The 24849-nt window shown below is 41.4% G+C and overlaps 1 protein-coding gene across 2 annotated transcripts in view; it reads left to right on the top strand.

The window, feature by feature from the left end:
• lamb2 (laminin, beta 2 (laminin S)) overlaps positions 1 to 23801 on the top strand; it is a 37823-nt gene extending 14022 nt beyond the window's left edge. Inside the window, exons 5-36 of one of the 2 annotated variants that reach the window (XM_067527510.1) lie at positions 622 to 695; positions 816 to 1004; positions 1351 to 1414; positions 4510 to 4712; positions 4800 to 4920; positions 4992 to 5180; positions 5630 to 5809; positions 7575 to 7687; positions 10302 to 10381; positions 10546 to 10681; positions 10793 to 10951; positions 11191 to 11318; positions 11407 to 11539; positions 11638 to 11830; positions 12024 to 12167; positions 12606 to 12837; positions 14234 to 14403; positions 15294 to 15329; positions 16909 to 17133; positions 17214 to 17431; positions 17525 to 17621; positions 17859 to 18040; positions 18151 to 18341; positions 18475 to 18659; positions 18824 to 19065; positions 19156 to 19359; positions 19519 to 19663; positions 19760 to 19967; positions 20096 to 20237; positions 20761 to 20937; positions 21026 to 21185; positions 21975 to 23801. In XM_067527510.1, the coding sequence (XP_067383611.1) occupies positions 622 to 695; positions 816 to 1004; positions 1351 to 1414; positions 4510 to 4712; positions 4800 to 4920; positions 4992 to 5180; positions 5630 to 5809; positions 7575 to 7687; positions 10302 to 10381; positions 10546 to 10681; positions 10793 to 10951; positions 11191 to 11318; positions 11407 to 11539; positions 11638 to 11830; positions 12024 to 12167; positions 12606 to 12837; positions 14234 to 14403; positions 15294 to 15329; positions 16909 to 17133; positions 17214 to 17431; positions 17525 to 17621; positions 17859 to 18040; positions 18151 to 18341; positions 18475 to 18659; positions 18824 to 19065; positions 19156 to 19359; positions 19519 to 19663; positions 19760 to 19967; positions 20096 to 20237; positions 20761 to 20937; positions 21026 to 21185; positions 21975 to 22111 (5057 nt within the window). In that variant the 3' untranslated portion in view covers positions 22112 to 23801. The remainder of the gene's footprint in view (positions 1 to 621; positions 696 to 815; positions 1005 to 1350; positions 1415 to 4509; positions 4713 to 4799; positions 4921 to 4991; positions 5181 to 5629; positions 5810 to 7574; positions 7688 to 10301; positions 10382 to 10545; positions 10682 to 10792; positions 10952 to 11190; positions 11319 to 11406; positions 11540 to 11637; positions 11831 to 12023; positions 12168 to 12605; positions 12838 to 14233; positions 14404 to 15293; positions 15330 to 16908; positions 17134 to 17213; positions 17432 to 17524; positions 17622 to 17858; positions 18041 to 18150; positions 18342 to 18474; positions 18660 to 18823; positions 19066 to 19155; positions 19360 to 19518; positions 19664 to 19759; positions 19968 to 20095; positions 20238 to 20760; positions 20938 to 21025; positions 21186 to 21974) is intronic. The other variant, XM_067527511.1, reaches the window with a different exon arrangement.
• The last annotated feature ends 1048 nt before the right edge of the window (positions 23802 to 24849 follow it).

Genomic DNA, 24849 nt, shown 5'->3' with positions numbered 1-24849 from the left:
CTCTGGCTTTTTATATGAGCAACACATTAACATGAAATCGATAAAATGTTTGGTTAGTGCAGCTTCCAACTCTGGTTTGGGCTGTTACTAACAGTCTTCAAGAACATAATCAGTTTCATTACGTGCAATGGTAAAAAGGTGATTCCCTGAGATACATGTGTACTTCAACAGCCTGAAAACTGTTCAGCCAATTTTTGTTATACATATGTGCACCTATAAATTGTATTTGGTGCAGGTTTTTTGTCTTAGTCTGCAAAAATTCCTCTTGGCTTTGAACTTCAGTAAGTAATGCAAGACATGAGTGAAAGTAGTGACCAGGGTAAAGTGGCCTTTCAGAATAATTGGTGCTATACAACTCAGGAAGTGTGTGGGCTTTTCAGACTTCTTTACCACATTTACTTATTTTTCTGCCACTACTGAATGATTTATCCTGCCATGGTACCATTCCTCAACTTCATAGTCTGCCATTAGCTATGATTCTTTGTGATCTATCCATCAGACATAAATGATATAAAGGGAAAATGAATGCAAGAGATTTACAAGTTACTAATTCACTCCAAGTGACAATAGCTGTACATTAAAATCTCTCCATCCCTCCATCTCTTTGTCCTTATCTTCCAGGAAAGTCCGATGTCCATATCCAGCTGGATCTGGAAGCAGAGTTTCACTTCACTCACTTGATAATGACTTTCAAGGTTAGATAAACACTTTATTTGTCAGATAATTGTCCATCTGTAGGTACAGTAGCTGAAAGGTTAAAGGTTGACTTAAAGCTCCTTCATTCTGCTTAACAACGTTGCTCACTTCTCTTTCAGACTTTCCGTCCAGCGGCCATGCTGATTGAGCGCTCAGCAGATTTTGGCCGTACCTGGCAGATCTACCGCTACTTTTCCCACGACTGCGCTGCTTCCTTTCCTGGAGTCTCCCAGGGTCCTTTGCTTAACATTAATGATGTCATCTGTGAGTCACGTTATTCTGACATTGAACCGTCAACAGAAGGAGAGGTGAGTGACTGGTTAAGAAGAATCTTAAGAAGTCCTTTTATTGAATAAACAAAAACTTACCACAAGTACTTTAGTTTTGTATGTGTTTTTTCCCTTTCTCTTAAATCTACACATAACACATAAAAAAAACATAAAACAATGTGCTGCCTTACAGTATAATTTATATAAGAATATCATTTATATAAATAAGGAGATTGGTCAATTTTGCTTCCATTTGGACATAGCCAGCTGGCTGTTTTTACCCGTTTCCACCTTTTTGATGAACATTTTAGATGCACAAACTCAGTATAATGTATGGGGCACAAATTCTGACTGTGATGAATAATAACATACTTCCTGGCCCTAGGTCATCTACAGAGTGTTGGATCCAGCCATCAGGATTGAGGATCCCTACAGCCCGAACATTCAGAGTAGGTCTCACTCACACACATTTTACACTACAGTGCACAATGTTAATGTCATGTTGGACTGACATATTACGTGAAGTCCATTGCAGATTGTTGTGCAAACATATGACAAAATACATCATATTTCGAGATGAAAGCAAAACTTTGGAATTAAATGTTCCTGACTCTGCCTTTCTTTCTGTCATTTTCTTTCTCGAGCTTTAGTCACATTTGTCACTGTAAATCAAACTCCCGGAGACACAATTAGCTCTTGTTTTCCAGCTGCAGCGCATCACAAACTGTAACAGACTTTCTCTCGGGGGTGTGAAACGTGGCCCTGCTGCGTGGTAGACATGAGGTGATGTGAAAAGCAGCTGTTCCTCTCCCACACAGCTTCACTGTCCTAGCCCTCATGTTTAGACTGGCAGGACATGAGAGCTATTCCCGGAAACTCGGGCTTAGTTTCCAACACAACAGCAGAGGTTGTCTTGTTCCGCTGTTAAAAATCTCACTGTAACTAGCATGAGTGAAGAGCCCTGGTGCCCCTCAGAGAGGAACCACTCGTTTTTAGCATTTGCTCTTGTCAAGACAGTGAGGCAAATTTCCTGATAGTACATATCCTGTCTCCTTGATTGACAGACTTTATCCCCTCATGGTTTATTATTACAATCACCTAATGCATTTTCCTGCTAGTCTTTTGGGGATAATATAGGCCCAAGAAGCTGGTGACTTAAGCCTCAGTTAAAATCCGAAACCCTGACTATGTTACACAAGCTGGATTAATTTAGTTGTTACCTTTTTTTGTACTTCCAGCATTTTACTTCAACATGTAGCCTTCATTCAGCTGGGAGAAATGTTCCTTCATCAAGGGGGATGCAAACTTTTGCTTTTCCTTATTTTGCTATAAGTTTTTGTTATAAACCGCTTGACCATTTTTGGTTCTTCTGATGTGCTACAAAAGCACTGTTCGTTGAACACACACGTTTTCTGTGTGAATGGTCAACCGAACCAGTTAATGTGATTGGCAAATACTTCACTTGTCACTTGTGTTTCAACTACAAAGTTTCCCCAATTATTCTAGGATCAGTTCTTTCCAAATTGAGCTATTCGAGTCATCAAGTGAACATTCCTCTGTTTTTTTCCTTGTTATTTTTTTTTTTTCGTATTACAAAAAGAAAAAATATTGCTATGTTATAGCAGCTTTATTATGTTCTGTTTTTAACTAAGGCATAATGTGTGAAGAGCAGCTCACTGTTGTAGCTTAATAAGAAGATAAACTAAGCATTGTAATGTCCACACAATGCTTGTTTATTAGAGTAAAGGTATAACAAAATACACAAAGTACAGCCTCACAAAAGTGTGCTTTTGTGAATGTCTTGGTCTTTTGAAAAGCTGATTTCTTACAGCTCAGCAGCACTGTAAAAAAAGATTGTGTGCAGCCGCTGCCTCAGCCCTCTCTCTGTCTGCAGACAGAGTTGGTTATATATTGTAGTCTCTATTTCAACCCTTGGCCTGTTGAAAGCTGCTGTTTGGCTGCTGCAGCTGCTGCTGTCAGAGGTGCACGACTGTTCTACATCGTGCCATTACAGCCTGAGGAGAACCCGGACAGTGTAATAGTGTAGTGGGACTGAAGGGATTAGCTCTCGTCTGTCACAGGGGGATTCTGTTACTTCAGATAAAGCCAGCAGGGCAGGGGCAGGTTTAGGAGGACAATAAATCCCAGTAAACATATCTTATTGTACACTACTGCTGTGGCAGTGAACTACTCTAGCCAGATTTAAAGTGACAGAAAACTAGAAGTTTGTAGACGATGCATGCTGCAGCTGCTCAAATGCAAAATTGTTTGAATGTCAAAATGTCCTGCCTTATTAATTATTCCGAACTTTCATTTAAGTCAGTGTTAGGAATATTTCCATTATTTCCTCGGCCGGAAAGAAAAAGTGGGGTCTGGGGAAGCATAACGGTGCCAGTAATTTTCTGTAACAAAGAAGGGAAACGAGTGTGTGCCCTTGTCAAATTCATGTAACATGTTGGCAGCATTGTGTGCTTCAATACATGTACATTATTTTGTGTGCGTGTGCCCGTTTGTGTGTTTGCCTCATGACTTCACATGAACAGCCGGAGTGTAACAGCAGAATGTCTTGACTTGATTGACAGACAGACAAATGTCTCTAGAAAGAAGTTATCCTTCCCCTTAGTATGAACTTTTGTCCAAATAGTTTGAGGCAGGATGTGGGAAGAACCATTTCAACACCACATTCCATTAATGTCCATCACTTTTAGATTTTCTTAGTCCCGGAAATGCAAGAAAGTCCCATCTGGATGGTGTCTTGCTTTTATCATTACCTTACTGAAAAAGGGAAATTGGGTTTATCCAGAAATGTTTGAAAAATGATTTAAAAGGTTTTAAACTAAAAAGAAATGTAAATAAACTATGTATATACCTAACAGCGTCCTTTGTACAGTGTGAGAAATGTCAAATACATTACTCATCTACAATTTTTGGTATAAGGAATAATAAACAGATTGAAATATGTAAAAATCAATTTTTTGCAGCAATAAACTGTATTGTATTGTATTATTGTATTGTAGCTATTGCTACAAAATTCCATTGTGGCAAAATACATGCTGCTGCCACCTGCTACTTATAGGCACGTCTTGACACTACAGTATATGCAGTATAAGGGTCATCAGTCGCTGGAATTATTCCTCATGTCCATACTTGTCAAAATATCTATCCAGTTGGAATTAACACCGTATGAGACTTCATCAGTCTGAGTTAACGAAATGAAGTGGGCAACCTTCTAAATGTATATTTCTTTATGTAAATGCTTCATTGATTGATTTCAAGATGTTTAATTACCTCACAAAGTAGTGAAAATGCTTTTAAGAACTCTCTATTCACATACAACGCACGATTCTCACATTGCTAAGCTCAAGGTTCTGCAACAGTTTGAGGACAAATGAGTCCATAAATTTAAGGGGCTTCTGTGCAGTTGTGTACGTCGGGGTTGACAATGAGTAACAAATGACTTTATGTCTCAGTGGCTCAGCCTTATTCTGAGTATCTGCATCCTATTCCTCTCTCACTTATTCACTTCTGGTCTTCTCTCCAAAAGACCAGCTTAAGATCACTAACTTGAGAGTGAACTTCACCAGACTTCACACACTCGGTGACAACCTGCTGGACCCCAGGGCTGAAATCAAAGAAAAGTATTACTACGCCATATATGAGCTTGTCGTACGCGGAAACTGCTTTTGCTATGGCCACGCCTCAGAGTGCGCCCCGATCAACGGCATCAGAAATGATATAGAAGGAATGGTGAGCATGATTTACTGTCCTAATGTCACACTTTTGATTCTTCATCCCATATACAGTAGATTAACTCAGCTCCGACCTCTTTCCAAGGTTCATGGTAGGTGTGTGTGTAACCACAACACTAAGGGTTTGAACTGTGAGCAGTGCGATGACTTCTTCAACGATCTGCCCTGGAGACCAGCCGAGGGGCGCAACACGCACGCCTGCAAGAGTGAGTACAGCCACTAAGTGTTCATCAGCCACAAGTAATAAATCTGAAATAAAAATGTTTTGTTTTTTTAGAATGTAACTGCAATGGCCACTCTACCCTTTGCCACTTTGACATGGCGGTGTATTTGGCCATGGGCAACACAAGTGGAGGAGTGTGTGATGAGTGTCTGCACAACACTATGGGCCGAAACTGCGAGATGTGCAAACCTTTCTTCTACAAAGATCCATTCAAAGATATCAGGGACCCAGGAGTCTGTGTAGGTGAGTGTGTGTGTCAGAGTTGCGCATGTTAGACGCCATGTTAGAACAACAATGTGTGTAACTGCTGCCAGCTGCTCTTACTGCAGGGAAAAGGTTATTGTAGTAATTGTAGGCTCGGCGATTTGATCCACTGATAAACAGTTGGAGCTGCGGCAGCAGATGTTACACACGAAGAAAGGTCATATGGAAGATTGTGGTGCTTTTAAATTCATGAGTTTAATTTTCTTTGTGGTTTTAATTGTGAATAAAAAGAAATTAAGTGCTTGCTAGTGCAGAGCATTCAGAATGAAAACCAAGTTTTTAAGTATCCGTTAGTATAAAAATAATCCGATAATAGCTGACTGCTATGAAATCGTATATTATGTGCACGTCACCCAAATCGGGTTGAATTTCTATATTGAAATGTTTGTCATGCATTGAAACATGCTTTCCAACTTTCTGTCCCACAGCTTGCGACTGTGACCCAAATGGCTCTCAGAATGGAGGGATGTGTGACAGTTACACCGACCCTTCCCTCGGCTGGGTTGGGGGTCAGTGCCGTTGTAAGGCCAACGTCGAGGGGCCACGTTGCGACAAGTGTAAGCCCAACTTCTTCAGTCTGACTGCAGACAACCCTCAGGGCTGCCAACGTGAGTACAGTCTGTTTTATAACACGCATAAACATAGCAGTCTTGCTATAAACCATTTTGTCCACTCTGATTATTATGCTTGGTGTCAAAATTTATTATTATTCTGTGCTGTTTTCTGCTTTATTCCATTCTGCAAATAACACTTTATTATGAAACTGACCATCATGCTAACATGATAAAGATAATATACAAATGCTGAACAAATAATCCAGACATGATCCCTAATAAATCTTGTTACTTTATGACAACTATTGTTTAAATATTCAATTTATAAAAGGTTCTGTCTTCAGTGGCCAATATTTGACTAAAGTCCAATTCTAGCACCATTTTGGGGGGAAATTATCCATAGATAAATAATAAATTCAACATTTTTTTTCCATTGAACATTATCTGCGTCTGGGTGGGAATACTACTCCCACACCTTCCTAAGAAGGTTAGGTTGTACAGTGCATCCAGAAAGTATTCCCAGCACTTAACGTTTTCCACATTTCCACATTCCACATAACTTGATTGAAGTAAACCTGTGGGAAATTCCGTTGATTGGACATGATTTGGAAAGGATTACACCTGTCTATATAAGGTCCCACAGTTAACAGTGCATGTCAGAGCACAAATCCAGCCATGAAGTCCAAGGAATTGCCTGTAGACTTTCAAGACAGGATTGTATTGAGGCAAGAATCTGGTTAAGGGTACAGAAAAATGTCTGCAGCATTGAAGGTCCCAGTGAGCACAGTGCCCTCCACCATCCTTATATGGAAGAAGTTTGGAACCACCGGGACCCCTACTAGAGCGGCCGGCCAGCCAAATTGAACAATTAAGCGAGAAGGGCCCTAGGCGGTGAGCTGATCAAGAACCTGATGGTCACTCTGAAAGAGCTCCACCGTTTGTCTGTGGAGAGAGGAGAACCTTCCAGAAGAACAACCATCTCTGCAGCACTCCACCAATCAGGCCTGTATGGTAGAGAGGCCAGACAGAATCCACTTCTTGGTAAAAGGCACATGACAGCCCACCTGAAGGACTCTCAGACCAGTGGAAATAAAATTGTGCCAAGTGCCACCGCTCACCACATGGCCAATACCATCCCTAGACTAGTCCGGATCGTGGGAAAAATGAATGCAGCAATGTACAGAGACATTCTTGGTGAAAACCTGTTCCGGAGCGCTCTGGACCTCAGACTGGGCCGACAGTTCATCTTTCAGCAGCACAATGACCCTAACCACACAGCAAAGATCACAAAAGGGTGGCTACCGGACAACTCTGTGAACGTCCTAGAGTGGCCCAGCCAGAGCCGAGACTTGAACCAGATTGAACCTCTCTGGAGAGATCTGAACATGGCTGTGCACCAACACTCCCCATCCAACCTGATGGTGCTTGAGAGGTACTGCAAAGAAGAACGGGGGAAACTGCCCAGAAATAGGTGTGCCAAGCTTGTAGCATCACCCTCAAAAAGGCTCGAGGCTCTAATTGGTGTTAAAGGTGCCGATACCACTCATAGAGTTTAATTTATGCAACTACATAGTAATACTGATTTTGGATCTGGATTTTGGAAACTGCAAACAAAGACAGTAAACACACATTAATCAAGATAAAATTTTATGGTCAAGCGACACATGAATACATATGGTATTATATGGTCAAGACAAGTGAATAAATTCCTTATTTACAGATTGATAGTGTTTGTAACAATGCTTTTCAATGTACTGCAGTACCTATATATCTCGTAAGCTCATTCATGTTTCCTTTGTTCTGTGCCCTCACCCTACAGCTTGCCAATGTGACCACAGAGGAACACATTTAGGCAGCTCCCAGTGTCACCCAGAGAGTGGAGACTGCTTCTGCAAGCGTTACGTTACTGGACGCAGTTGTGACCAGTGTTTGGTAAGCTGTCTTTTAAGGCCTGACATTTGTTTCTCACTTTCTCACTGTCAGCCACTACGCACGTGAAGACTTTTCTCAATATTAGTGTGCTGGAGATTCCAAAACAGCAGATCCTGAGGCGGTTTGCTGTGTAGCTTGCAGAGCAGTTAGATTGTTAATGCTGCCCACAATGGCACGGGAGCAGGCATCGTTCAGATGGGAAACCTTGGGTCCTGAGTTACATGTGAATGCTGCTTTGATACGTGTATATGTATCTTCCACCGAAACACTGTGCATCATGCACAGCCATCATGGCGGCAGTGGCGTCTTTAAGCAATAGAAAGCGTGGTGCCAGTTTGCAAAACTTGGTCAGAAATGATGTGAGGTACATGACAAAAAGTTAAATGTGTTGCCTTGAACTCGATCTCTATCTGTGCTAGTGGCTGATACCTCTCAAATGATACTGAGACCTTTCTTGAGACCCAAGGATAAGACTTTTTTAATTGTTAGACGTCCTTAATGACCACTTTATTGTCTCATGCTTGACACTAAATGTGATACAATTAAATGTGAATCTCATTCGCTTTTATTTCACTACATGGCCCATATATCTTGTATCTTAACTTTTTACTTTTAAATTTGTGCTACTGCCCTAATTCGCTGTGTGTGCTCAACCGCTTCCTCAGCTAGAAATAGCGTATGCAGGAATGTCAGCTCCTGCCTGGCCTCAGTCTCTTAATTTAGCCCAGGGATTCGAGCCTTGTCTGGGTAGGTAGTCACAGCAGACCTAAAATGGTCAGGGCCTGGACCTGATCCGAATTTGAATCATGCCATCTGATAATCCCTTTTGAAGCTTTATTTTAGAAACAATAATGTCAACAATGGAAAAAAAAAATTCTAAAAATGATTATTTAATACCACTGTGCTCAATAGTAAAATAGTAGCACAATAATAGAACAAGTAGGAATGTGATTAATTTTAACGCCCTCATACCCATGAATATAAGTAAAAAAGTTCAGGTCATACCAGCACCAATGCTCCTCTCTCCTTCAATCATCAAATTAAGGAAATAACAATACCTGCTCTTTTTCATTTATGTAGATAGACAAAGAAATTTAACTCTCTTGTCCTTCACTGATGTGAGCCTGGTGGCTCAATGGGTAGAGCATCGGGTTGGGATGCAGAAGGCTGTGGGATCGTATCCCAACCCAACCAGGTGGGACAAGTGCAGTCTAAGTCCTGTCCCGAGCCCCCAAAATATGGGAGGGTTGAAGCAGGATGGGCATCCGGCCTTTTTACGCCGGATTTTTATGCCAAATCAACGTGCAGGACACATTTTTCTGTGGCGTCCCCTAAAGAGACAAGCTAAAAGATATTGATTTTTTTTGTCCTTTACTGATGCTGGGACATTGATTTATGCATTTGTAACATCCAGGATTGATTATTATAATGTACTGCTGTCAGGCTTACCAGATTCCAGCATTAGAAATTTCCACATGGTCCAAAAAACTGAAGCTAGGATTCTTACCAGAATTAGAAAGTTCAATTGCTTAATTACTTTACGTTATAACGGACGCATACATGGTCCCGGACAACAAAAACAACAAATAACTACAGACACAAAAAGAACAGCATAAAAAGACATTTTATAACGTCACATATTTACATATAGGCTAAAACGCCAATGGTTCCAAATTGGAGATAAGAACCTGGCCTGGGAGTTTAGCGTGGGGTTCGTCAGTGTTTAAATGATGCTGTTTCCAAAGTCCACATACATTCTTACATGAGACTGTACATTACACACATCCTTGCATCTGGGAGGGTTGTGGCAGGAAGGGCGTCCGGCGTAAAAACTCAATCCAAATCAACGTGCGGAACATGTTCCGCTGTGGTGACCCCTGAAGGGACAAGCCATTAATCTAGATTGTTTCTGATATATTGCTTTGCTCCAGTGGCTCAGTTGACGAGTGGCCGCCTACTGACTAAAGGGTTGGGGGTTCGCATCCTGCTTTTGCCAAACATGAAGTGTCAAAAGTGTCCCTGAGCCTGACACTGAGCCCCCTACAGCACATCCCCATCTCCAGCAATGCAGTGCCGGTCCCAAGCCCAAAAGAAATTGGGAAGGGTTGCGTCAGGAAAGGCATCCGGCTTACAAACTGTGCTAAATCAACATGTGGGCTAATGGTCCACTGTGGAGACCTGAAGTCACTCTGAACTCACAGGATAAGCTAAAAGGACAAAAAAATTAACTATGTACATCTTTTTTTGTTTTTATGATTATGTACATTCTATTTTAATTTCATCCATTGTTTTAATGTATTTGTTTAATTGTACTTTTATAGCAATTTTTTGCATGTCGTTAATGTGCAGCATTTTGAGACTCTTTGAGCCCATTATCATTATTATTATCATTCTGTGACGTCCACCCACGAGTATCAACCAAGCACAAAAAGCAGCGTTAAACTGGGCTATTATGGATGGATGCTAAAGTTTTGCCCACAAGCTTAAACAGGATTGATTTAATTACAGTATAAACATGACCAGAAAAGAGAACAGATACACCAGGAAAACACAATCAAGATTAAAAGTGAAAATTCATATTGTCTGCCCTCTATTTTTCCTTCTGTGCCTTTAGGCAGAGCACTGGGCACTGAGCCATGATGTGAACGGCTGCAGAGGCTGCGATTGTGACTTCGGAGGAGCCCTGGACAACCAGTAAGGGATGCTCAAAGCCTCAATCGCACATATGTTGCAAATGAGAGCACATATCACAAAGTCCCCTTCAAAATTCAATATCCAAAAATAGCTGCAGCTTGGTTTACTGAGATTCGTTGAGCCATTTGTTACGTCCCTTAAACTGTAGAATGTGTTCTTCATAGCTGCTCCATGGAGAGCGGTCAGTGTCACTGCCGCAGTCACATGACAGGACGTCAGTGTACACAGGTGGAGTCAGGGTATTTCTTCATGGCTCTGGATCACTTCCTGTATGAGGCTGAATTGGCCAAAATGGGGCAGGTGAGACATCAGCGCAGTTATACTGAAGTGATTGTGTTGTTTTTGGTCATATGTAAAAAAAGAAAAGAAAAGAAAAAGTAAAGAAATGTAATTATATATTTGAATGCACAGGGCTGTAGACTGGAAATCAGGGAGCAACAACCGGCCCGCCCAGCCACTTGGACGGGCACTGGGTTCGCCTGGGTACCCGAGGGTGGCACCCTGGAGTTCCTCATCAGTAACATTCCCTACTCCATGGAATATGACCTTCTTATCCGCTATGAGACACAGGTCTGTGTGTTTCTCCAACTGCATACAAAGACTCAACTGACCTGTAATGTAAAGGAACATACTGGTGGTTTTGCCTGTTTCAGCCCATCACCTATAAATTATGGATATTATACATGTTAAGAATTTTTTAGATCGTTTTGCAACCATTTGCAACCGTCCTCCTTTCCGTGTCACAATGTCTCGTTTCACAATCAGTAACATTTGACTGTGACGTAACATCAAGCACTGATTTTGACCAGATGCCCCGCGACTGGGAGGAGGTGCGAATTACAGTGATCCGTCCAGGGCCGATCCCCACCAGCAGCCCTTGTGGAAACACCATCCCAGACGACGACAGACTCACTGTCTCTCTGCCAGCTGGAGCCAGGTTATTGCCTATACACACAGTCTAACTTGCATATAATTACTTTAAAGCTGATAAATAAAAATAAATATGCTAACGGTGTTTACCCCAGGTTTATGGTCCCTCGTCAGCCTGTGTGTCTGGAGAGAGGTGTGACTTACACCCTCCGCTTTGAGTTCACACGCTATCAGGACGCCAACAGCATCCTCAATGGAGCGGCCAACGCGATCCTCCTTGTGGACTCTGTGAGACTCGTTTTTTTTTAAATCAAATATCTGACTTGTGAGTACATTGTCACATCTCCCTCCTTTCCTTTTCATAAATCCCTTATCTTCCCCTCCAGATCGCCTTGATGCCACGCCACTCCTCCATGGAGATGTTCAATGCAGGGGATCCGTTCTCGAACACCAGGAAGCAAAACTATGAGCGGTACCGCTGCCACGAGGGAGCCAAGAGTGTAACCCGTCCACTGATGAGTGACACCTGTGCCAAACTTATCACCAGCATGTCAGCCATCATAAATGATGGAGCGCTGCGTGAGTGGCTTGCCTTGTTTGAATGGTGCTACCTACAGCACCCCCAAAATATTTGCTTTGACACAACATTTACAGTTGCAATTTCATTAATTTAATACTTGTTTTGCTTATCTGGAGAAATTTGGTTAATGTCAATGTATAACTATTTAAGGATTCTTCGACTTGAACCCTGTGCATCTGTGTCCTCTTCCAGCTTGTAATTGTGACCCTCAGGGGTCCATCAGCTCTACGTGTGAGGTCTGGGGCGGCCAGTGTCGGTGCAGGCCCAATGTGATCGGTCGGCGCTGTGACCAGTGTGCTCCGAGAACTTATGGCTTTGGACCGTCAGGCTGCATAGGTGGGGAACAACCGCAGATTTATCTTTGACAGGATGATACTTTGTGGTGTAACACTTTTCTTACTAATTCTTGTTTTTTACCTAATAATTTTACAATTTTCCAAGCAGGTACAATAGTACAATAGCTAATTACGCTGTTTGACTGGCGCTTGAATTAAATCTCTTACTCAATGAAAATACTGGTGCTTTATTCCTATAATTTTTTTCTTCTAGTTTATCTTTTATTCTGTTTAAATATGAAAGTGACAAAAGTCTGAATTTGCATGTTTTGTTACACAGCTGAACATTGTATTCGTTTTAGTCTATGCTTTTAGCGCCCTCTAATGTACACACCTGCAAATACCTCTTTTTTCCTTTTCCTCTCCACTTTACTTCCTCGCATGCTCTTCTACTTGTTCCTCCTTCTCACTTCCACATCCTTTTCCTCTCTCTGCCCAGCCTGTGCTTGCAGCCTGGAAGGCTCCGTGACTCGACTTTGTGACAAGTTCACTGGCCAGTGCCAGTGCCGTCCGGGAGCGTTTGGTCAGAACTGCGACAGATGTCAGGCGGGTCACTGGGGCTTCCCCAGCTGCCGCCGATGCCAGTGTAACGGACATGCAGACCAATGCGACCAGAGGACTGGAGTCTGCATCAACTGCAGGGACAACACTGGAGGGGACAGATGTGACAGGTGATGAGTCTAACCAAGCTGCACGGGATCAGGTTAAAATTGTGGTGTGGTTTACATATATGTGTGTACACCACACTAGTTTACAGTGCAACTTTTACAAGATGAAAAGAAGAAAGTGAAACAGAAATGCAACATGGGATTTTGACATAGAAAGGAAAAATTACATACACCCAAAATCATTTGAACCACAATGAGTGTGAAACACATTACACACTCACTGGCCACTTTATTAGGTACACCTGTACAATCTAATGCAAGTCAATTCAGCAGCTCTGCCATAATTTTTCAGTTTGTAAGTTAAAACGGTCAGAAAGGTGATCACTCTACTGTCTGTTTATGATTGAGCTCATAGTGGGTTGTACTGGAGTGCATTATATTTAGAGGTAGTTCTAAAGTTTGGGCCACTTTGATAAGAATGAGGGGACCAAAACTTTAGAACCCCCTCCTAATAAACACCTCTTATGTCTTGTTAACCCATATTTAGCTGCTGCTGTGTTGAATTGCCTTAGGTTGTAACGCAGTGAGTGTAGACACATATAGACTTCATTTTGGTTGTTAGGTCATCGCAGTTAGCCTACATTCACCCCTTGCTCCTATCTCCAGTTGCTTGAGAGTTTTTTTTAACATCTGTTTTAAAATATTTATATATTCCAATCTTCACACAATTGCTAGTAAGACGTTCCAAATAGTTCCCGTAATGGTCTCAAATATGCTCAAAAACATGTCTTCTTCTTTTCCTTTGTGCTATTCCCTTTCAGGGGTCACCACAGCGAATCACATGCCTCCATCTAACCCTGTCCTCTGCATCCTCTTCTCTCACATCAACTAACTTCATGTCCTCCCTCACTACATACATAAATCTCCTCTTTGGTCTTCCTCTAGACCTCCTGCCTGGCAGCTCCAACATCAGCATCCTTCTATCGATATATTCACATTATCTCCTCTGAACATGTCCAAACCACCTCAATCTGGCCTCTCTGACTTTGTTTTAAACACGCAAATCACGCTCAAAACATGTATGTAATCTAATTTCTGTTAAGTAGTTTTGCACATTTCCTTTTGAACTGTGAAGTTGTAAATTAAAACGTAATCAAGTAAGTATCGTATTGTCTATAGTATAAATTAGCGATTTAGATTTGTTTAAATAGGTTTCTCCCTTCCTGATTGACCTCTTATTGAAAACCAGTTAAGTATGAATATCATAGCACAAAGTAACTATGCCTACTTTAAACTGTATGTTAAAAAACTAGCAGCCTCATCTGTGAGTAACACTTAAAAGTAAAACAACTGTGCTGTTAATGAACTGAAACTGTCACACCTTTTCCAAACTGCCTATTCAAGCCGAGAGGTAAACACTTTACCTGAGTCAACTCCCTTTTCAATGCCATTTCTGTAGGTGTGCCAATGGTTACTATGGTAACCCAGTTCTGGGCAAAGCTTCCAGTGGTCAGTGTCGTCCCTGCCCTTGTCCAGACGGGCCGAACAGTGGTCGCCACTTTGCTGCTTCTTGTTACCAGGACAACCTTAACAGGCAAATCATCTGCAACTGTAACCAGGGTTACACAGGTAAACGTCAGACGATGCTTGTACACATGCTTTGTCTCTGTATTTCTTCCTCTGTCCTTTTAATTCCATGAGACCTCACTTTCTTCTCTGTTTCTCCTTTCCTGCAAGTGACTCTGCAAGTGAAAATCCACTGGTATGATCAAGTGTGTGTGTGTTCATGTAGTTACAGTGATGTTCACTGTAACTGAAAGAAGTGATTTATTTCCAACAGAACCTGTTATATTGTGAATACGTGATGAACCTGCTGCACAGCCGTGCATCATTGTAGTTCTTCTCTTGATGATGCATTATGTGTCAGGGTTTGAGTTTCAAAACATTACTACAAAACCTCATCTGAGCCAAATATATGAAGCAAAATGTGTTTTATCAATTAAGGACGTAAAAGATATCTTAAGAACCTAAATAGCAGAGTAATATGTCATATCAGTTTCAGAGCAGTGGTAGTTTTGTCAGTAGCAGACTGGAGGTTTGTCCAAGGAAAATGCTGATGTTATGCAAAAATCTATGTTATGTATACATCATAAAAGCAGACAAAGAGTCTTAACGCCATTTTGGCATAAAAGATTTTTCAGTTTTTTTCTTTAGAAATGTTGGCATGTCAACACGCTGAATAGTAAGGAAATGTTTGTGGTGCTAGGGAAGCAGTAATTTTCTGGGGCCACAGCATTCATTGCATTTCTGTCAAATAAATAGAATTCTGTGTGGTTACTTCGAGTCAACCACTCTTCCAGGGCAGCTTTGAAAAATGTTAGTTGTAAAACTCCAATCTTCTTCATTATGTGACAAGACACAGAAAATGACTCAAATGAGGTACGAGTGATGTTGTCAGTGGGTTCTGGTTGAATTACGGTAACCTGTTATTTCCTCCTTCCCCTGTATTACTGGCACAGGGATTGTTAAGCGCTCCGGGGTGACCATTTATAAGCGTGAGTAATAATGGTTGACCCCCATCCCTAGTCCTCTCCCTCCCTCTCCTCTGTTTTCCACCACCCCTTCACTTTACCAGTCCTACCCATGCATGGCTTCAGCACCCCTCCCATCAACGGTGCTGTGCCACAGTGCACTCCTGCCCATGTGTGAGACCTGGCTCAAAGGATAATAGCCAACCTTTTCAGAGTGCTTCTCAGTGGGCATCTGTGCTCTACGTGACATTCAATGGATAACTATTTGTCTAAAATGCTAATGGAATTACACGTGGCTAAGTCACTGCAAACAAAGATTTGATCCAGGTCTGTGTAAATGTTTCCAGTACAACAATACAAGGACCTGATCCAGGTCTAATTTTCCTGGATGAATGTGTCAACACACACACACACAAATTACCCTTAAAAGTAATACAAGGCAGAAATGTGAGAACTGGGGCTAGAGGTTTATATAGAGGAATCTGGGCCAGTGTCTGTTGGTTCTGTTAGAGTAGTTGTACCTCTTCATCTTTATAGATAAATGGTTTTGGGAGGTGGTTGAGCAGCCAAGGATAAATACAGTAGCTGTTTTGACTATGTTCAAACCACACATCCATGATGGGCACACTTTTTTAACCAATCTGGCTTTTCAGTTCAGGCACAAAGAAGCTCATTTACAGCTACTGACCCTCAGATTTTGACCGACCCATCTGTTTTCTGGCACTGACTTTTAAAAGTACAATGCTCCTATTCCTGCTAAACTCCAAAATCTGAGTACTTAATTTGTCTGTGTACTACTTAAAGTGACAAATGAGATATAAAACAGCTGAACTAAAGTGTTTGCTTACCGGGAGGAGAATCCTGACTATTGTAACTGTTCGGGCAGCCCATGATCAACATGTGTCACACAGTGCATCTCAACCAGCTTTATACATGACCAGAGTGGCTGCTCTCACCTCTGTCCATCACAACATGTAAACCACCATGTTGGGGATGATCAGTGTTGCAGACATAGTGAGTACTAATATAGGTCAAACAAGGAGGTTTCTGCCGTGGTTTATTGATCTGTGTGGAATTGTTTTGGTGCAGCTTAAGTCATTATGTCAAAACCTTAGAATCCAATGGCTGACTAATTTAAAACTTTGTAATCAGCTAATATGAGACTAAGTTACTGACAAATGAGAGCAAGTTAACCAAACCTCACTGAGTGATACTATATTAATATAATCATGTCAATACTTTGCACACATTGGGTTTATTGCAAGTGGTAGACTCACGTGTTTGAGTTGACATGATTACTGAAAACATTTCATTCCAAGGGGAGGATGAGGATGGCCCTTTGTAAAATTTACTTTGTAAAACCAAAATTACCAATCAGTTCTGCTGCAATAATTGCACATGTTTCCTGCTTATGCTGTTTCATACACCTTTACAGAGCTTGAGAAATTTCGCAGAGCACTTTGCCCATTCCTAATGTGCATATATATATAAATATATATCAGTGTATGTAAAAGTAGTTATGCTTGTATCCTACCTCCTGCCTCTACATTGTTCTCATTGTAACTTCCCCCTTATTTCTCATTGCCTTTTTGCCCGAATGTAGGTGCTCGATGTGAGGAATGTGCCCCAGGTTATTATGGCAATCCCGCTCAACCCGGAGGCCGCTGCCAGCCGTGCCAGTGCAACAATAACATAGACATGTCAGACATAGATGCATGTGACAGGCAGACCGGAGAGTGCAGGAAATGCCTCTACAACACCGAAGGCCCCAACTGTGGCATCTGCAAGAGCGGCTATTTTGGAGACGCTTCCCGCCGCAACTGCAGAAGTGAGTAACGTGGTTATACACAAACATCTACAAATTGTTTGACACATTGTTAACACTATGTTTTTCTATTTGCCCTTCAGAGTGCACATGTAACTTCCTGGGTACTGAACGCAGCCAGTGTGTGGAGCGCGAGGACTGTTTGTGCCAGCGTGTCACAGGCCAGTGCCAGTGTCTACCAAACGTCATAGGTTTGACTTGTGACCACTGTGCACCCAACCACTGGAACCTAGCCAGCGGGAAAGGTTGTGAGTCCTGCAGCTGCGACCCTACGAACTCTCTCACCTCCTCTTGTAATGAGGTACAGACCACCTGGCCCTGGAAACATTGTATTCAAACTCTGAATGCATTCACATTATCGCATATTTATAGTTGTCTTCCTTCTATCATGCAGTTTACTGGACAGTGTCAATGCCGTGATGGTTTTGGAGGCAAGACGTGCACGGACTGTCAAGAGAACCACTGGGGAGACCCTGGGAAACAGTGTAGAGGTTAGTAATGTCAAGATTTGCAGACTTTCAGAAGATGGTGTATTTAATATGAAGAAAAAGTGACATTCTTTACTGAAAGTGCTCAGGCAGAGACATGGTGTCGCACAGCATGTCTTTGAACATCTCACAAAAGAATGAATGGATGCACAGCATACAGCAGACTCTCCTCCTGAACATGATTTCTGACAGAGAAAAAACACCATTACTATTTATACCTTCTCTTTTTGCCTCCTCCAGCTTGTGACTGTGACTGGCGTGGCATTCAAACCTCTCAGTGCAACCGCATGACTGGCCACTGTGTTTGCCAGCAGGGGGTGTCAGGTGTCCGCTGTGATCAATGTGCCAGGGGCTTCTCTGGCCAGTTCCCCCACTGTCAGCCCTGTCATCAGTGCTTCGGGGACTGGGATCGCATTGTGCAGGTGTGGTGTTATACAAACAAATTTAGTTGAACCCTTAGTCAGTGGAAAATACTCAAAAACTGAATAAGTCAATTGTAATCTTAATTGTAGCAATTTTGTGTCATTACCAGGACCTTGCAGTGCGTACCAAGGCTCTGGCAGAGCGTGCCCATGAGATTCAGACCACTGGGCTCACTGGGGCCTATGAGAAGATCTTCAGAGACCTGGAGAAGAAACTGGCAGTTGTTCAGGAAATTGTTAACGCACGCAACGCCACTGCTGCGGCTGTTGCTACCCTAATGGAGCTTACTGAAGATCTTAGGTATGGCTATTACAGTCTGCTGCATTTGAGGTTTTTTTGCCAGTCATTATTTATTTGCCTTTATTTGCCACTGAAGCAAATAAGTCAGGATTACTGTTTACATCCTGCAAGAACTGCTTGTCTTGTTTTATAGAGCACAGATTGGTGAAACTACCGACACCCTGAATCACCTGGAAGGAGACCTAACCATCGTTCAGGACAGCAACTCGGAAGCAAGCAAAGATCTGAGTGACCTGGAGAGAGAGGCCAAAGAACTAAACCTGTCTTCAGAGCAGCTACACCACCAACTGGATATTCTCAAAAACTCCAACTTCCTTGGTGAGGAAAAAGCGGAAGATTATAACTGTCTTTATTAAGTGTACATACTCTACTTTCCTTTCACTTAAACTCCCTAGTCATCATTGATATTCCTTCACAGTCCCTCAGACAACCTCTGTGCTGTAAGTGAAAACACAATTTTCTTCCTCTATGCTCGCCTATAGGTGCATATGACAGCATTTGTAGCTCTTACAACAAGTCTCGTGATGCGGAGCGCCGTGCTAACGAATCGACGACCACAAGGCCCAGCACAGTCAGCCAATCTGCAGACACCCGCCGCCGCACCGAACGCCTAATTTCCGCCAAGAGGGACGACTTCAACCGTAAAAATGCTGCAAACAAGCGTGCGCTTGGAGAACTCAATGCCAGAGCACAGGGGCTGGACATGAAGAAGATCAATGAGAAGGTCTGATTAGTTTGTGCTTTGTCTATATGATAATTAACTACACATTTAGCTAATCATGCTGTATGTTTACATGTACACCTGTTCCAACAGGTCTGTGGTGCCCCAGGGGATGTTTTATGTGGGGAAAGCCCTTGTGGGGGTGCAGGTTGTCGTGACGATGATGGGAACCGTCACTGTGGAGGTCTAAACTGTGACGGGGCTGTGGCTGCAGCTGACAATGCCCTGGAGAGAGCCAAACATGCAGAGAAGGAGCTGAACAAAGCCATGGCAGAGGTGGCAGGACTCTTCACCAAGGTGTGCACTGTAGGCATTGTAGGCATACCTGCCCTTGGACAGAGCACATTTGAGTAAAAAAAAAAAATGCTAATAAAGGCTGAAACACTTTATTACATTGTAGTCCTCTATACATTATTACATTTGTGTCCTCGATAAGCATTTGTCTGCTTCATTCAGGTGGCAGAAGCCAAGACCCAGGCAGAGGAGGCTAAAGGTAAAGCCCAAGCAGCCCTGGACAAAGCTACAGCCACCAAGAATAAAGTGGAGCGCTCCAACAATGACCTAAGAGACCTTATCAAACAGATCAGAGACTTCCTCACTCGTGAGTTCTTTACGAATTCCACTTCATACTTATCTAACAACACATTAGTATGTTGTATGTCAACCCAGCCCTTTCTCATATTCATATTTCTCTCAGAGGAGGGAGCAGATCCAGACAGTGTTGAGGCCGTGGCGAGCCGCGTGTTGGAACTCTCGATTCCCGCTTCGCCCCTTCAGATCAGACAGCTTGCTGATGAAATCAAGGAGCGCGTCCGCAGCCTTTCCAATGTGGACGCCATCTTGGCGCAGACACAGGATGATGTACGCAAGGCAGAACAACTACTTCTGGATGCCAAGAGGGCAAGGTGGCCAAAGTAGTGTTAGACCGAAAGCACATGTTGGATTTAAAATAATTTGTATTAATCAAGAGGGCTCCAAGTTTATTTATTTTTATGAAAACCACCAGCTTTCAGTAACTCTGTGTTTTGTTAAGGCATCGCGCGGAGGGGGTAAAGACCACAGGAGAGACAGTAAAACAGGCCCTGGTGGATGCTAAGACTGCCCAGACGTCAGCAGAGAAGGCCATAGCAAGAGCCAAAGCTGACATTGTGGAGACTGAGGCCCAGCTCGAACAGGTAGAGTAAAAAAAGAAGAAAACTAAACTCAGTTTCTCACTCAGCACATTGGAAACAGGAACAAGTACTGCTCCATAGGTTAAAGGTCCATATATACAGTATAAGTGCTGGTGTGGATGTGAGTCATTGAAAGGTGATTTCTTGCAGCTATTTTATGCACATGGATCTTAATGGATATGGGAATTTCAGGTATTTATGAAAGGCCCGCACAAAAATGCCAGAAATTCAAGGGGAAAAAGTGAGAGTGTAGGAGATAAACAAGTGGCAGAAAATTAAACATCCGACCTGCTTGGACTTCTTATATTATTACATCCAACAAATCTAGAAATCTAATAAACATATTTCCACCGTGTTTAACTTGCTCCATGTCTGCCAAATGTGTAAATGAGCTAGTTTTTGCTAAGAAGTTGTCCATATTAAATATGCATAATGCTGGCTCATTGACTCGTTATGAAAGCACAGTGTCTAATGATAATATTTCACAAGTATCAGAATTCCTTTTGTTTATGTATGCGTTCCTCAGATTGAGACAGAGATGTCCAGCAGCGAGAGCAACCTCAATGATGCCATGGACCGCTTGGACACACTGGGACGGGACGTCAAGGCACTCAAAACCAAACGTGCCAACAATAGCATGGCAGCAGCTCGAGCTGAAGAGACAGCCACCATGGCACGAGACAAGGCAAATGAAGCCAAGCAGGTTTGTGTGTTTGTGTATATGTGTGTGTGTGTCTTTGCCTCATTAAGAGCATGCACAGTTAACCTTTTGTCATGTTTTTGATGCTCAGATCTTGGATGGCCAGCTGACAGATAAATACAATGAGGTGCAGCAGCGGGTTGAGACTAAGGCCAAGGCTGTGCAGGATGCCAAGAAAAAGGTGGAGAGACTCAGAGGTGAAGCAAACGAACTACTGAAAGATGCTCAGGACAAGCTGAAGAGACTAGCAGGTGCGTGTGTTAAGTTCGAGTTCAAAAAACAAATGTTATACAAAGAAGATAGTGGCAGCTGCTAATTGGCTTAAATTTTACACTTCTACGGCACCTTCACATAGATTAGTACAGTTCAAAGTCCTTTATGGATGACTGACATTACACATAGTACTGTATAAGCTTAACTAGGAAAGTCACTACCCTGGCTCTATCTACAAGTAAGTAAATACGTTACTGTAACTTGTACTATAATCTTAGAATCTCATTATTTTGGCTTGGGGGTAACATCCTGGTCTCTCCACTGGTTTTATTCTCCGTGCAGTTGGATACAAAAAGATGAAGTGTAACAAAGCTAAGATAAGAGAGCCAACTACAGGAAGTAGCTTCTGATATTTTCATATAGATAATACAGTGAGATTGATATGCTATCGACCTCTCTGCCAAATAAAATTTCAGTCTTATCCTTTTTGATTTGTGAAACATTAATAAGTAGCGTAAGTAGGACATATCAGTAAATTCTGTGTCATCACAGCAGACCCCCACGCAAAGTTGTGTGTCATCAGCATCGCTACGGAACGAGTTGTCTTACTTTGTTACAACACAAGATTGAAAAGAAGTGGCCCTAAATCATTCCTTGGGGAAACACAGCATTTCTTTTGTTATTTTGAGAAATAATTTATTGAGACAATCAATTCTGCAGCACCCAGACTAAGGTGAATGGCTCAAAAAGACATAAAGGTAAAGCTCCATATGCCGCTGGCTGTGTAATGTAATTAATTATTCTTTAAATCTTAATCGTTTTCACAGAGTTAGAGAAAAACTATGAAGAGAACCAGAGGAAGTTGGAAGGAAAAGCTCGTCAGCTCGATGGCTTGGAAGACAAGATGAAAGCCATTCTCAATGACATCAACAAACAGATCCAGATCTACAACACGTGCCAGTAACTCAGTGCTCTGCATTACACTGGAATATTTTGGGATCTTTCAAACCCTGGCCTTTGGTCACTGAAGGTTTTCCTGTTTTGACACTGTGGAAAGCAGGAAAACTTCTCAAACTATTCCTATTGTAAGGAAACAAGTCCATCGACAGGTTTTTCTTCAATTTCCATTAAATGCAGACTTTAAAGTATAAACTTAAAGTACTGGGCAGGGTAGCTATATATTACACTGTGAGGGAATTTGCATATTTTATGTTGAACCTTTCGAAAAGTATTTAAGAACTATTGTTACTGCATACAGATATATAAATATGTACACCCAGGTCTGAACATCTATTAGTAGTCTGATATTTTAAGTTGTGCAAGTCATTTTGTTTTTATTCTTCTTCTTTTTTTTTATATAAAGATTGAAATCGTATTTTGAAAGTCAATAATACATAGATTTGGGTTAAAAATTATTATTATTATTATTTTACTCACAGCTCCATAATCAACAGATAAATGTCACCACACTTTTTTATAAAATATTTGACTAATTAAAACATATTCCGAGCTCTGCTCACTGCAGGAGGGTGCAGTTTAAATGCAGTGAGTAATGCCTTTATGCAGCAGGAAACACAACAACCTTAAGACCAAAGACCAAAGAACCCGTTAACATTTACTCAAATGTATATTTGAATAAAATCAGCAAAAAGTGTTCAGGCTTTAATTGTTTTAATTTATTACAAAGCTAAAATATAGGTACAGGGGTTTTCAACACTGCTTTCAACAAGGATCGCGACGGTTGTTGCATCCATGTGGATTTGAAATTTAGGCATGTTTCTTGTGTTTGTTTTAAACAGGAAAACAAAGTATATGATACAACCATTATCGTGTGAAAATAAAATGAACTTTTTCTTTAAACCTTCCCACAAACCACCTGTGCCTGGAGTATGAGGATGCCTGAACACTTCTCATTCACAGGAGTAAAGCAGTGAACCATAGGAGTTAGCAATTAATGCTAGTGACATGGCTCTAGGGAGGCCAGTATTGAACAGCTGTCAGAACTGATGAAACAAAAGACATGATGGTTTACTGTAGCTGAGGGTGACATTTTCTGATTGACTTGTCATTTGACAGCTTGGTAGGCTTATTTGCTGTCTTGCTGCGAGCCAGCTGAGAATATCAAAGCTCACACCAGGGGATTTTTAGCTTTGCTGAGAACCTGATAGAAACACCCAGCCTGCCTGTGTCCAAATGTACGAAGAAAATCAGTTTAGCAACACGTGTAAATCTTAGTAATGAACATACTTCAAGACTCCAGCAGGTCACTTTTCCAGGCAAAGAAATAAATATTCCTCCAAGGCAATACCAGGATTATTTTTCTATGAACGAAAATGTACAATCTGCAGCAGTTGGTGCCACACTGAAAATGCATACAGTAGTATTTTAATGTGTGTGTACAGTGTCTAATTGTGCCTTATACTGTGCCAGTATCTTCATCATTTACTCACGTACTGTTTGCATGGCAATATGAGTTTCGGGAAACACAACCAAAGATGTAACTTTGTTCTCATATTTCCCACCAAGACACGTGATTTTTCATAACCAATTACCAAAGCAAAAAAAAAAAAAAAAAACCAAAAGAACGAAAACAAATGAAGCTTGTGTAAAGTTTTACAATGTACAGTTTTGTGAATAAAGTTTAAATGATTTAACCTTTCTCTCTGTTATCTATTTAGGCCTCTTTATCAAAAAGCCAAATTCAGATTAAATCATATGTTCAGGTGTGTTTGAGTCAATTCAATTCAGTTCACCTTTGTTTATATAGCACCAATTCACAACAAAGTCATTTCACGGCACTTTACAGAATGAAGTGATATTGTCCCTTTTTCCAACACTGCTATCTTGTGGCCTCGATGTGTATTTGTTCACCCTGGGGGCTGCAAAAGTGCAAGATGTCACATTTCTATCTAAGTGTTGTGTGAGTGTGTTATTGAGCACTGCATGAAAACCTTGATATACAGTTAGGTTCATAACCATTGGAACAGGGATTTTCAGCATTTGTGCTTCATACAGTAGCACAGTGAATTTGAAATGAAACACTTAAGATGTGAGCGAAAACAAATCAGAGAGGCAAATTAATTGTTGCTTTAAATATAGATTTTTTGTCTTTACAAATTTGTCAGTTTCTTTTAGTTCATTTCATTTGTGACTATAGAATGTAGGTTAACCCCTTTATATCTACACCTCATGAAGACCAACCTCTGTCACTGTACTGTGTACTTTGACCACAAGTCTCCACCTTTGATAACTGCATTTTTTAAATACCAAGTATGATTGCATGTTTTAATCCATAGATGTGCATAGAAACAGTAATGGGCCAAGATATTAAGTTTTATATGTACTTCTTTTCAAAAGGAAATGTGAACATGAAATCATTTTATTGATATGTTAATTTAAGTTATTAGTATGTTATTCAATGGCATAATTAGTTCTCAGAATGCTCCTTGTTAGATTATGTAAATGAAACATCAGAGAGCGTCACAGTGCCCACAGTCTCATCATCACTTACAGAGCCCCAGGAGCCTTTTACGACGGGACTACGTTTACGTTTAAGTTTTGAGACATTTCAGTTCATTTTAGTAAAATTTAGACATTTAGTTATTAGTTTAGTTATTTATTTATTTATTTATAAGGCTTCGGAGAAAGCTGCATACAAGGACAGCAAATGCGTGATTGGTGTGTTATTAACTTTAATTATTA

Source organism: Channa argus, chromosome 13 (genome assembly GCF_033026475.1).
Source record: "Channa argus isolate prfri chromosome 13, Channa argus male v1.0, whole genome shotgun sequence".
In the NCBI taxonomy this organism is placed as follows: Eukaryota; Metazoa; Chordata; class Actinopteri; order Anabantiformes; family Channidae; genus Channa; species Channa argus.
Note: the sequence above shows the minus strand (reverse complement) of the source record. Positions and strands in the feature narration are given on the sequence as shown.